Source organism: Pristis pectinata, chromosome 24, assembly GCF_009764475.1.
Source record: "Pristis pectinata isolate sPriPec2 chromosome 24, sPriPec2.1.pri, whole genome shotgun sequence".
NCBI lineage: Eukaryota > Metazoa > Chordata > Chondrichthyes > Rhinopristiformes > Pristidae > Pristis > Pristis pectinata.
Genome location: NC_067428.1, coordinates 17,597,548 through 17,611,197, shown reverse-complemented (window position 1 = coordinate 17,611,197; position 13,650 = coordinate 17,597,548). Strand labels below are relative to the sequence as shown.

The 13,650-nt window shown below is 43.4% G+C and overlaps 2 protein-coding genes across 5 annotated transcripts in view; one reads left to right on the top strand and one right to left on the bottom strand.

The window, feature by feature from the left end:
* The window catches only part of upf1 (UPF1 RNA helicase and ATPase), a 61,102-nt gene extending 51,905 nt beyond the window's left edge, over window positions 1-9,197 (top strand). For 2 of the 4 annotated variants that reach the window (XM_052037815.1, XM_052037813.1), the window contains exons 15-24: window positions 202-415; window positions 1,169-1,286; window positions 1,694-1,850; window positions 2,087-2,229; window positions 2,740-2,914; window positions 3,597-3,678; window positions 4,615-4,776; window positions 4,904-5,124; window positions 5,654-5,773; window positions 6,427-9,197. In XM_052037815.1, coding sequence (XP_051893775.1) covers window positions 202-415; window positions 1,169-1,286; window positions 1,694-1,850; window positions 2,087-2,229; window positions 2,740-2,914; window positions 3,597-3,678; window positions 4,615-4,776; window positions 4,904-5,124; window positions 5,654-5,770 — 1,389 coding nt within the window. In that variant the 3' untranslated portion in view covers window positions 5,771-5,773; window positions 6,427-9,197. Of the gene's footprint in view, window positions 1-201; window positions 416-1,168; window positions 1,287-1,693; window positions 1,851-2,086; window positions 2,230-2,739; window positions 2,915-3,596; window positions 3,679-4,611; window positions 4,777-4,903; window positions 5,125-5,653; window positions 5,774-6,426 lie in introns of all 4 variants that reach the window. The other 2 variants (XM_052037814.1, XM_052037812.1) reach the window with 1 other exon arrangement.
* Window positions 9,198-12,233: 3,036 nt separating this feature from the next.
* LOC127582727 (probable ATP-dependent RNA helicase DDX49) overlaps window positions 12,234-13,650 on the bottom strand; it is a 5,916-nt gene continuing 4,499 nt past the window's right edge. Inside the window, exons 2-5 of the mRNA XM_052038288.1 lie at window positions 13,110-13,184; window positions 12,932-13,020; window positions 12,681-12,752; window positions 12,234-12,579 (exon numbers count right to left, since the gene is read on the bottom strand). Of these exons, the coding sequence (XP_051894248.1) occupies window positions 12,385-12,579; window positions 12,681-12,752; window positions 12,932-13,020; window positions 13,110-13,184 (431 nt within the window). The 3' untranslated portion in view covers window positions 12,234-12,384. The remainder of the gene's footprint in view (window positions 12,580-12,680; window positions 12,753-12,931; window positions 13,021-13,109; window positions 13,185-13,650) is intronic.

The window sequence follows — 13,650 nt, the reverse complement described above, 5'->3', positions numbered from 1 at the left end:
TTTTTGTTGTGCCTTTTGTTCCTTGGATTGTATGAACAAACTATGGTTACCATTTGAACAAACCAGCTAGTCACAATCAGGTAAAAAAACAGCCAATCTTGAAACAAATCAAGTGAGATTACTTTATTTCTTGGGAGTCAACCACAAAGTTAGTGCCTTTAGTGGGTATAATTGTGAATTTGAGTTGTTTTTTCTTTACAGCTGATCCTGGTTGGTGACCATTGCCAACTGGGTCCAGTGGTTATGTGCAAGAAAGCTGCGAAAGCTGGTCTCTCACAGTCGCTGTTTGAGCGCCTGGTCGTTCTGGGAATTCGACCAATACGCCTGCAAGTCCAGTACCGGATGCACCCAGCACTCAGTGCCTTCCCATCCAACATTTTCTATGAGGGCTCGCTGCAAAATGGTGTTACTGCAGGTAAAAATATTGGAGGCAGGGAGAGTTTACAAAATGCTGCATAAATCATCCATTTTCCTGAACCCAAGGGTCATTCATTGGTTTTCTTTGTTGTGGCATTTTCATGGGTGGGAGGGGGAGTGCTGACAAACAATTTCTGCATTTAGGCCTGTTGCATTGAAAGCTGGTGTTCATTGGGACATGGTATATTGGTCATGGCGAGTATGACTGTTAGTGGAAGTTTCATTACCTCTTTCAAAAACCACTGGTTTTAAGTGTATATTATGTTACAAGTAATTTTAAGGGTGCTATTCCTGTATCATTATGAATAGTGATCGATGCTGAAGATCAGGTGAAACAAAAGCCTCATTTCCCCTAACTAAAACTGGTTAGCCATAAATATCGCAGTGGATCACAATTATTGAGCCACAGCCTCAGTGTGAGTGTACATAGTACCACTGGTTCAAAATTAAGCCCAGCTATCTCTGCATCATTGGTAAATTAGTTAATCTTGGCTTTTAATGGTTAACATTAACTCACCCCCTATTGACTTGGTATAGTCAACAGGTCTAGCAGGCAGGTTAGATGCCCAGTAATTTCACTTAGCAAAAGTTTATTTTCCAGCGGTACTGTACTAAAATCTCGAAGAAAGAATTCTCACTGAATGTGTGTAGAAATGCAGTGTATGCTGATGGATGTGTAGAGAGGCAGTGGGAGCTTGTTCTGAATGGGTCTGTGGAATTGTTCCTCTGATGGTTTACTTCTGGTTCACAGCGGATCGTATTAAGAAAGGTTTCGACTTCCAGTGGCCACAGCCTGACAAACCAATGTTTTTCTATGTGACTCAAGGCCAGGAGGAAATTGCCAGTTCGGGCACCTCCTACCTTAATAGGTGAGTACATAGTTAATAGATCTTCAGGCAAACACTTTAGCCATTTTAGGGAAGAAAATGTATGTTTTCATTTAGATCTTTTAAAAACAATTCTTTAAAATTTATTTTGGTTTCTTCAGCCTTTGTTTGGCCAGGAGCAGGAGGCAAGACCACCTCTTCACAATCTGTCAGCCGTATTTAGTGCAATCACTATTATGATGGCAAAGCACAGGAATAGTTTGTGCATTATATATACATGTATATCCAGCTGGGGATACTGTGGAAAATGATTTGTTAATATTCTTGGAAATGAGGCAGGAGTGCAGAGGCCGTGCTGATCAGAATTATAACATTGTAATGATGGGTAGGGATATACCCCCAATCTTTGTCTTGTCTAGTAACAAAGTTGAAACCTGCCTTATTTTCAGGACGGAAGCAGCCAATGTAGAGAAGATCACCACTAAACTTCTGAAAGCAGGTGCCAAACCAGATCAAATTGGCATCATTACACCATATGAGGGGCAGCGGTCATACCTGGTGCAGTACATGCAGTTCAGTGGCTCTCTGCACACCAAACTCTACCAGGTACTGTTTACCAATACATTTGTAGTACTTTTAAGCAATGCTGTCAGGACTATGCTCTGTCACTAACTGGCCTTTCTAATGTAAAATAGAGTTGAGGCTTCCTCAGCAGCAGGTAATCATTGCAGTAAAAATCAGAGTGAAACTGTTTTATCATAGCAGCATTCAGCATGCTGAGGTTTTCTGTTTGGTAGTTGGAGGAGGCACTATATTGTGAAATTCCTGTGTGCTTCTTCTAGGAGGTGGAAATTGCCAGTGTGGATGCTTTCCAGGGTCGAGAAAAGGATTTCATCATCCTGTCATGTGTTCGAGCAAATGAACATCAGGGCATTGGATTTCTCAATGACCCTCGCCGTCTGAACGTGGCCCTGACAAGGGCAAGGTGAGGAGTTATGGCAAGAGGGAGTATTGCAAAAAAAAAATTGAGTGCAGAATCAAGGAGAGATGTTTGATAGTTTACTTGGCTTAATAAGATTTTGGGAGGGGATATACATGTTTCTGATGTCTCTGAGATTAAAGTAGTAGTAGCCCATGGGTCTATGTGGGGTCTCTCAATGAGGGTTGAATGTGTTATGCAGTGCTCTATCAGAAGTCTGCAGGCATCTGCACCATTCCTATTCCATATTAAACACTAAAAGTGACAGTCCATTGGGGTGTTGTACAGTTGCTTGCCTATGACACTCTCTTTATACCTTTATCTAAGGTCTGTTATGTAATTTGAGAGAAACAGTCATTTAATTTCTGTACTGAAAAAAGGGTTTGGGGAGGAATGAACAGATAGGAAAACTAAGTTTGTGGGATGGATGGGGACTGGGTAAGGTGGGGAATTCTGCTGGAGTTTTTTTTGTCTCATTTGAAACTTAAAGGGTTTTCTGTAACCTCTGGTATGCAGATATGGTGTAATTATTGTGGGGAATCCAAAGGCTCTGTCCAAACAGCCACTGTGGAATCACCTGTTGAACTATTATAAAGAGCAGAAAGTGCTAGTGGAGGGACCGTTGAATAATCTCCGCGAGAGTTTGATGCAATTCAGCAAACCCCGGAAGCTTGTCAATACCATCAACCCGGTAAGGAAAGCATATCTCTTTTCCAAGCCTGCTGACAGTTGGTCTATCCTCGGCTAGCTGCTCACCCATCTGTGATTGTAGACACAGCAATTTGTCTGACGTGGGCAGATGGTTGTGGCAGATTGTTTACACAGAAATGGCTGGAAACATTTATGCACCCCACAACTAGCTGCTTTAACCAGTGTTGTTTCAAACTGGAGTTTTGGGAAACTTCCCTGTGTACAATTTTATTAGTTTCAATTCTTTGCATGAAATTGCTGCAGGCATTTGGCAGCTTATGAGCAGTGCTGTCTGTACTTGGGTGATGGCTGAGCTCTAATTAGAGGGGCTGCAGTCTGGTTCCTCCTGGCAAACTCAGTTTGCTTATCCTTTTCCCTCATGTATCCCTTCCATTACAAGTTCTAGAACATAGAACAGTACAGCACAGGAACTGGCCCTTCAGCTACCATGTCTGTGAGGACCATTGTGCCAATTTAAACTAATCCTATCTGTCTGCAAATGGTCTGTATCCCTCTATTCCCTGCCTGTGCGTGTCTGTCAACATGCTTCTTAAATGTTGCTCTCGTATCTGCTTCTACCATCTCAGTTTTTTGGTCTGTCGTTAAATTGAGTATCTTCCAACATTGAAATTAGTTCTTCAGTAGGTTGTGATTTGCTTTAATTTAATATCCTTGTGTTTCAGGGAGCTAGATTCATGACCACAGCCATGTACGATGCCAGAGAAGCCATCATCCCAGGCTCTGTGTATGATCGAAGTGGCCAAGGTAATTTTACCTGAATTCAGAACCGTTGGCACTGAAAACTTGATTCTGGATTTGTTTAAGAATAGAGTTAAAATATGAATGGTAAATGTCCAACCAGTCCTGGCCTGGTTCAAGTTGGTTGGATTCCTAACACTGTGATCATGAGATTCATCCTTTTGAAGTTGGTATGTGAGTCCTTAATGTGTCCCTTTTAATTGGTTGAAGAAGTTCTCATCCCTTGGCCTCGGACTATAACCACTACACTAAAAACTTTGTGTTTCTGTACTCTTGTTATGTGTGTGCATTTATATAGAATTATTCTATATTGCTATTGTAGTTGGTGCATTGTAGATTTACTTGTTTGAGTCTAGAAATTAAGGGGCTGGGTAAGGGGAGAGATGAAGATGGGTTCATTCCCTGGAGTTCAACAGAGGTGATCTCAATGAGACAAAAGATTCCAGGAGGCTGTTTCCTTTAGCTGGAGAGTCTAGAATTAGGGGCTTAAATTCAGGGTAAGAGGTCATCCGCTTAGAAATGGGATGACCCCTTTGGTAGATATTTGGAATTCTCCAATTCAGAGGGCCGGGGGTCATGAGTCGTGTTCCCGGCAGAGGACGATCAAGTTCAGCATCCAAAAGGAATGGTGATTTGTGGATCAGGAGGGAAAGAGGATGAGGCAAGGATTAACTATGCTGGAGGGCCAGGTGACTGCTTTCTATTACTTGTTCTCTGTGCAAGTGTGAAAATGCTACACTTACACTTGGGATTAAGAGGTAAGTGTAGGATCAAGCAGAGGTGTGTGTTAGGGTTACAGAGGCCAAATGAGATTTTGGGGAGGGATATACTTGTTTCTGATGTGTCACTAAGATTTTTGAGTCTCTGTCATATTTCTCATGTTTGCATATCTCTACCTCCCTCTCTCTCTTTTTCTTTTTTCACCCCCACTACTACCAGCAGGTCGCCCTTCCAACATGTACTTCCAGACCCATGACCAGATCGGAATGATTGGAGCCAGTCCCAGCCATGTCGCTGCAATGAACATCCCTATTCCCTTCAATCTGATGATGCCTCCAATGCCTCCACCTGGCTATTTTGGACAGGCAAATGGTCCTGCAGCAGGTACGTGCAACTTGTTCCTGTGTCTGACCCAGTTTCTTTGAGACATGCCCACGCTCACAGAGGGATGGTGGTTTTTGTGTTGGAGTCTCCAGCTCCCATCAATATTAAAGCTCTCTATTGTTTGAAGGTCGTGGAATTACGAAAGGGAAGCTGAGCCGTGGGGCCCGTCAGAGAAACCGTGGCCTGGGGAACCAGCTGAACAGCCAGGCCAACTTGCCCAACAGCCAGGCCAGCCAAGATGTGGTGTCGCAGCCTTTCTCTCAGGGCCCGCTTACCCAAGGATACATCTCCATGAGCCAGCCTTCGCAGATGAGCCAACCAGGCCTGTCTCAGCCAGAACTCTCGCAGGTAAATCCTCAGTGCAGCTTGCTTACACTGACAATGGAAAACTATTGCAGAGGGCAAGAATCTCCTGCTGCAGGGCTGAACTGTAAATCACAATCTGTACAGGAAACCTCTTGAAGCTTAGTAAGCTCTATCTCCTCATCTCCCTCGCTGGCACCACAACCACCTTAATCTCACCACCATGGTCTATCTGTTCCCTTCCTTAGTGCACTTTGAGAACTTTGATCTTCTATTCATGACTCTGCTTTAAATTATTTGGCCCGAGTTCTTTTGGAGTTTCCCACCATCCGTGCCCCTCTTTCTCCCATCCCCACCCAGCCCAATTCCTTTTTTCCTTCTCTTATTTTGTCTTTCTTGCTCCCTTTTCACCCTCCCACTTGCTTCCCCCATTGTCTGGTCAAGTACTGTAATCTTTGCAGATTTGGGACTTAATATCCTAAATCCAGCCTTGATGCACTGATTTCATCTGTGGATGACTTTTTAAAAATAACTGTTTTCCAGATGTATTTTATAATTAACTCTGTAATTGCAGGACAGTTATCTGGGAGATGAATTCAAGTCTCAGATCGACGTGGCCTTGTCGCAGGATTCCACTTACCAGGGAGAACGTGCATATCAACATGGAGTGACCGGGCTGTCACAGTATTAGAACGTGAGCATGCTTCTCATTATTGATTACAAACACTGTTTTTGGGGTTGGGGGGGTGGTGTGGAGACTGGTATCTGCCCATTCCCTTAAAGCTTTCATCTTCAGCTAACTTGAGCTGTCCCAAATAGTTGTGTTGAGAAAGTGTTAATTGAGGAGTTCCTGGGGCATTTATCAGGGTAGATGAAGGGCAGATTTAAGTAGGAGAAGAATATTAGGCTGTGGAATAAGGTTGGGGAGTGTGGAGATGGGATTAGGATTGGGGGAGAGGAAATGAGGGTAGCACAGGATGGAAGGAGTGGAAGTCAGAGCAGTATCTGGGGTCAGGAATGGAGCAGAGGAAATCCAGGGGTATAGTGTATTGGAGAGAGTGGGACAGGAGCATGTTATTGGGGTTGGGGGCCACCATGGCATCTTGGTATGGACTTGGGTTTAGAGCAGGGATTAGCACAACATAGGCTAGGAATGGAGAGTTGGATTGGATTTGGGGTGGGTATCTCGTGTGGTTTCGCTGGGAAGTGGGAAAGAGGGTTAGATTGAGCCCACCTGGTTTCTGCTATTTTTTTTGCCAATGAATCTTGTTGCCAAAGGATGAAAATTGAATGTGAAGTGGGGATTGAGTTGGTTGTTTGGTTGATATGTCCCCTTTGTCTCGCCAGGTTAAGGAGAGGAGAGCTAGGCTTGAGCCAAGCTTAGTTCAACAGTAATTCAATCTGGGAAAAAAAACATAAATGGATACCTGTTTCCACTGCGACTACTGAGGCATCAACTGTGAGAGAGCAACAGGAGAGAGAAACCAACCAAACCAGAGGAAGAGAAGAGAAAAGGGAGAGAGTAGGAGGAGGAAAAAGAGAGAGAAAGAAAGAGAGAGAGAGACCACTGCTAGCAGTTTGAGACGAGGAGATTGTCTGGAGGAATGAAGTAATAGAGGGCACTTGTGTGCCTTGTCAGCCAGGCCAGGCCTGGTCTCACACATCTACTAAACTCTATTGCTGTTACCACGCAACTCGCCCACGCCGCTGAGACCCTGCTCCCACCTCGTCGAACAAGGGAGAGAGAGAGGAGGGGCTCGCACTCAATAACAGTTACCTGCTACATCTGAACTGCCTGCTTCCTGGAGGAGGTGGGAGACCTTACTTGGTTTTGGGAATAAAAGGGGAACATTATATCTCTCAGTTGTTCTCTGGACGCTACAATTAGCGATTTAACCTGTAAATTCCAGCAGTTAGAACGTCGAAGTGAAGATTAATTTCTGGCAAAACCCAGTTGACACAGAGCTGCCTTCTGCCTCCACCCCCTTTGTTCACTTTAAGGTTGATCTTGAAGTGTAGGCTTTCTGCCCAATGCTATCATTTCACATTGCTTTCTCAAATCTTCCACAGTAATTGGTTTAAATGCGTCTGCAAAGTTGGGGTTTGTGAAGGGTAAACTGTGGACTATCTGTCAGATTCCAGTACTGGGCCGTGGGAGAATTCTGCTCCTCAGTTTTCTTTTTGCAAATTTTGCATTTTAACTAGAAATGCCCAGAACTTGGGAAAGCTGATGTTGACCGCCTCTCCCCAGGAAGAGTTCTCAGTCAAACCAAGCCAGTGCAAAGAGGTGATTGAACCCATGTCAGCAGCTATGGATGTTTGCCCTCTCCATCCCCCACCCATTCACCTGGTGTTCTGTTTTTATAACCTGCTTCCAAACAGTTTGATTTAGCTTCTGGTTGTCAGAATGATAAGATCATAAAGGCATTGAGCTGTGGATAATTGGTACAGACTCTAGATCGCCTGATACAGAAAGTGGGGTGGGGGGGTGGTTTCAGCTGGGGCATGAGGGCAGTTGCACTCTTCTGTTAGGCAGGTGGTTGAACACATTGAGTGGTTTTAGTGAAGCAGTCAGTGGCAGGAGAGGCTGCACGGATGTTTTCACACAGTGGGGTGTTGGGCTGGGCTCAGTGTGTTGACTGGATTGAACTATGCAAAGGAGGTCTACGTGGCTGTTTAAGCCTTGTCTGCTGGCTAAAGGATAATCAGATGTGAAAGCTTTTAGAATACTGATCTTTGTTAGTTTTGAGGGCACTCTATTAATTACTGGATTATTTTAACAAGAGCATTTAGAAAGGCTTTTGTGTAGGCATTGGTACCAGTGCAAGAACTGGCAGTGGCTTCTGGGCTCCAGTCTAACAGAAGCTCGCTTTAAATCAAAGCTGTTTTGGAAAAAGGAGGATTCCATCACAAGCAGAAAGCAGGTAACTAATGGCAAAAAGTGTGTGTGATTATCTCTTGAGCTCATGTATGATGTTTAGGATTACAGTCTAAAACACAATAAATGCTGGGATTTTACACCAACAGCATTTGGATCAGCCTGGAAAGGGTGTATTGTTCCTGGACCTATTCTCTGTGCCACTGTGGTGTTGCACTGCCAAGTTGCTGTTGTACAGAGAAAATCTACAAATTCTGTCCCACAAAAATTCAGGCAAAAAAAATTCTACCAGGTGGGGCAGTACAGGCAAAGCTGACTGCAGAACATCACCACCTCTTCAAGGGAGCCTTCCAATTAACTCTGAGTGCTGTGTTGCAGAATGTGGAGAACTCTTGGCGGCGGCTGTCCAGAAATTCAGTTTTACTGCCAAAGGCATAACTGTGTGAGTGTCACCACAGGCCTTTACTTTGGGCCCATTGTCTCACTTTCAATGGACTCTGATCCATTGATGGCAACAGCTGCATGGGAGTGATGTTTGTCCCGCACTTGACCTCGCCCCTCACTGCCCAACTCCTTTTTGCTAGGCCTCGATCCCATTAGTTCTGTGGTATGAACAGCAATGATGTGAAGACTAAGGCTCCGTGGCTGAGGAATGCGTTGGGTTTAGTCAGTTATGTCCACTGGCCGCAAGTTTGAAGTGCAGGGTTTGGGCAGCTCTGCCTCCTGCAGTGATCTCACTCAGCAACCAATCCTGCTGATGGCCAATGGTCTGACGGCAGCTACTGTGGGCTCAGGACGGGGGCAAACACTGCAGGCCCTCCTGTCAAATGGTCAAAATGTTTTAGGGCACAGGGTCTGGCTGAAGGGACTTCTCCTTTATGAAACTTGTTTTTTTTTTGTTTTGGCTTCCTGGCAGAATTGTTAAAAGTTCATAGTTGCATTTGTTTCCGGTAGTTCATTCTATCCAGCTGTGAGCCCTCCATTAAAGATGAATCTATTGGAGATCACCTTCATTCACCCTCCCCTCAATGACTGACTTCTGCTTTGTGCTGTTTTATTTTATATAGCAGGAAGAGGAAATTCTGATTTTTAAATCCTTTACAAACCTGGTGCTGGTTCTGCATCTGTTGAGTGGAAAATAGTGTTTTTTTCTAATCCTGTCTGGGTTTTCATTTTAATCTACTTTGCTTCTGTAACATGCACCATTAATAAAATTAGCTCTGCATCACACTGTTTTCAATTTGTCTTGTATCTTGAAAAGAAAATTGTGCTTCCTAACCTTGAATTATTTGCACCCCTTGGATCAGATTTGGCCTGTAACTCAAGGTTTCAGTTTCATAAAATACTGGGTGTTAAAATTGAACTTGCTATTCAGTTGAACTGAATAGCCAGAACTGAGAAGGGGTAGGAAAACTGGAGCACCTCAATCTCCAGTATGTAGAAACTAATGTTGAGTTTAGTAAATGAAATACTTGCAAAGAAAATGTACTTGATTGCTGTGATGGGTCCAGTTAATGGCTGCTATTTTTGTGCGGACATGGCATTGAAAAGGTAATTGCACATTGTTAACATCTACAACAATGCATTTTTGGCCCTAGTTTTAACCAAATTCTTCTAATTCATGCTACTATTAGACTGTGCACACTTAGTTCTATGTGGTTATTGGAAATGGAGCATTGCCTTGGGCTGCATATGCAATTTGGCTCTGGGGAACAAGAGTGAGGTATTTGCACTGTTCATTTTTTCCAGGACGAGGGATCCTGCTCGTGGCCCCACCAGATGAATTTTAGCTGATGTTTTTCTGCTCTAATTTCTGCTTAGAGAATATCTTGCATCCATCTGAGCAGAAAGTCAAAGTTTGTTTAATGTCATGAGTGTAAGGCTATCTTGGACAGTGCAGCACTCCCTCAATACTACATGGTAGTGGGTTAGCCATGTATTCAAATTAGTTCTAAAATTCTGCCATGGAATTTTCATCCACAAATTGAATTCCGTTAAAGCAGCCTGTACTGCCAATGACTCTACCACAGTCTGGTCACTGTCTTTAAACATTACAATCATTACAACAAAGGAGGCCATCAAGCCTGTACTGAGTCTGCAACAGCATTCCAGTCAATCCTTTGCTTCAGTTCCCTTTTGAAAGCTATGGTTGACTCTCCATCTTTTACATCAGTAAATTCTGGGTTGTAACCATTCGTGGTGTGAAAAATAGTTGCAGTGTCACCCCAGTTCTTTTTGTCAATCGCCTTAAATGTATACACTCTGGTTCTTAACCCTACTGTCAGTGAGAACCACTATTTATCCACTTGCCCAGACCCTTTGATTTGATAAATGTTCTAAATACCTGTCCAGCTTGCTACAGCAATGAATTCTCTGTCCCCAGGGACCTTGCTGCATCTTTTGCAAACCTGTGTTGACCAGAATTAGATGCAATTCTCCAGTAGTTGTCAAACATTGTAATCTTGCTTTTTATAATCCATGCCTCAAATCCAACATCCCTTTTGTTGATTTTTTTTTAAAAAGTCTTAACTACAGTTTAGAACCAGACTATGTAGCTGGGTGGCCAGAAAATATGACACTTGTAAAGTTATGGGTATCTCCCAACAAACTATGCAGGCAAAAACACTGGAGGAGTTGGAATTGTTGACAGTGAATCAGCAAGGACAGGCTAAAACATTTCCATTGGCTATTATGTCAAGGAGTTCAACAGCCCACCAAGTCCACACTGCATCAAGTGCTTATTTGCATCAATCCTATGCTAATCCTTATTTTCTCCCCCAGCATCATAATTTGTGTAAATGGGTGGGTGGTATGGATCGGGTGGGCTGATGTGCCTGTATGCTGTATATCTCTCGCTGACCTGCTGCCTAGATTTTTGTGTACATCCACCTTTATCTGTGTTTCTGCACCCACTTTCAAATTGTGCCTGTTGTATTGTCTATCTGCCAAAATTTATACTTTTTAGGGTTAAGTTTAATCAGTTATCTGTACACCAGTCTTTCCAGATCTTCTTGAAGTCTTATCACCATACTCATTGTTTATCATGCTGTTTAGTCATCTGCATATTTTGAAATTGTACAGCTTCCATAATCAAAAAAAGCAGTGGCTCCAGTAGCCTTAAAAGAAAACCACCACAAAAACAAAACAGTGAATGCTGGAAATCTGTTCATAATCTAATTCCTTTAGCTGTACTGCTACAGGCTTTTTTTTTGTTGACTGACATTTTTAAGTCTGTATACTAACACTGCATGGTTTATCATTATGGACAATTTGTCTTCAATAAATCCTTGCTATCCAGCCCTTAACCTACTCCACCATTCAATACAATGATTATCTATCTCGATACCATATTCCTGCTTTTTCTCCATGACCAGTGCCTTTTGGGTTTAGAAATCTATCCATGTACAACAAATATTTAGCCACTTGGCCTGCAATAGCTCTACTGCCAAAGCATTAGTCTCCATCTAATGAAAGCATCATTACTACATATCTTACTGTAAATCCTGAGACCCCCCCTTCTGCCAGGGGACATCCCCTCTGCATCCATACAGCCTAACTCTGTTGGGGTTGTGTATGTTTCAATTAGATCCCTTCTCATTCTTCTAAGTTCTTGTGAATACACAGTTGACCCATTCTCTGCCAACCTAAAAATCAGGCTGTAACTCTTCATTGCACACCTATGATGAGGAAATCAAAACTGCACAAAATACTGAAGTTGTTGTCCCTACTAAAGTTTCCAGCCACTTCCTTGCCATAGACTTGAAGTTGCTGGGTTTACCCTTATTTCCTTTCCTGAACAACAATGAAGTCCTTTCATTGTCTGGCATCACTGCCTGCCTACCCACTGATCCCACTAACTGGTAGAGGGAATTTCTCTACAACTTCTACTGTCATAGTTAAATGCAAAATGATTGATATTACCTGAGCCACTTGTGTTACCACCTCCCTCCAGAGTACACAGTATAGCTGTCACACCAGAGTTACAACACAGTCCAGCTGTTTAGGATCAATATCAAACATGAAGGAACTGTTCTTGATTCAAGGCATACAAGACAGTCAGCACAGTATGAAACTGATTCATCCCCTTCACAATTAAATTTATAATGCAGTATGAAAGTTAGTCACTGAAGTGACCATCTGTTGATCTTAATCCCTTTTGTGGTGTGGAAAGGGTTCTCTGACTCAATGCATGGATTACTGGAGAAGTGTTTCCTGCAAGTAGCCTAGCCAGTGAAATGGGATGAGCTGAGGGAAGTATCCAGCACAAGAAGCAGTATTAACAGAGAGACACTGTTCAACTGAATTTACATTGCATTGGAGTTTCAACATACAAATATTTTACAGTGCATAATTTCAGTACGAGCACACTCCCGCATTGCCCTAAAGGGATGAAAAAGGTCCATTTTGAATGACACATATAAATGATTCTATGTTTGAGCCTGTCCAGGACCAGGGTTCCTCAGTGCTATCTTCTCTTGTTTTCTTCGCTTTTTCAGCAGTCTGTGTTTGAGTCGTGTGGCAGCCTCTCGCTCTAGAGTCTCCTGCATTCTCTCCTGAAATTTGCGCTTCTTCTCCTTCAGTTTATCCAGCTCCTTTCTCCTCTTTGCCTCCAGGTCTGGGTCCTTTGAACAAGGAAAACAAAACTCAGTGTAAACAGTAGGAGACAAGGAGTGTCAAATACCAATGTTACAGACTCCACCACAGTAAATTTGAAAATGTTTACCCGTCCTTCCAGAATCATCTGCTTCCGTTTATTGATTTCTTTCTTTTCATCAAAGTTAGTCGACTCAAGTTCCTGCAAATGAAACAAAGTCAGCAATGCAGAATACAGCAGGCTGGGGTAACAGGGAGACAGTGACCTTGGTTATGGAACATGCATCTCCCCAGTGGAAGTCACAGACTCCAGCCCCCACACCCCCCTCCAAATTTACTAAACATGAACCCAAAGCCCCAGCAGGTGCTCCCACTACTCACACTCTCACATTGGCGCCGAGTTACATTGACGTGGGTAAGAATCTTCAGGACCTCATCCTCAACCACAGGAAACTCCTGCAATTTGGTCTCTGTTAACAAAATAGTCATGTTTAATATTCAGAGCTGAAGTGCCCCTACCATCTCCACCCCAACACACCCTGCAGCAGGTTAAACTCACTTATTTCCTCCTCAATTGCATGAACCAGGTGAATGTCATACTGGGTGACGAGAGTGATGGAGATACCATTTCGACCTGCAGAAGGAAAGCAAATCATTACAGCATGAAGACACAACAGACTGTAGATGCTGGACTCGAACAAAATAAAATGAACTGCCAGAAGAACTCAGTGGGTCAAGCTGTGTCTGTGGAGGCAAAAGGATGGTTGATGTTTTGGATCGAGGTCCTGGAACCTGCTGAGTTCTTCTAGCAGTTTGTTTTTTTTGCTCCATTACAGCACAGCCTGAGGAGGGGAAGGATAACAGAATACTGGTGGAGACACGAGACTGCAGATGCTGGAATCTGGAGCAACACAAAAACCGCTGAAGGAACTCAGCGGGTCAGGTAGCATCTGTGGGGGGGGAATGGACAGTTGACGTTTATATATCGAGGTCTCTTCCCTCTTTCCAGTCCAGATGAAGAGTTTCAACTCAAAACGTCAACTGTCCATTTCCCTCCAGATAACACAGATGGACAGGGGAGCGGAGTAGAGGTGGCAGAG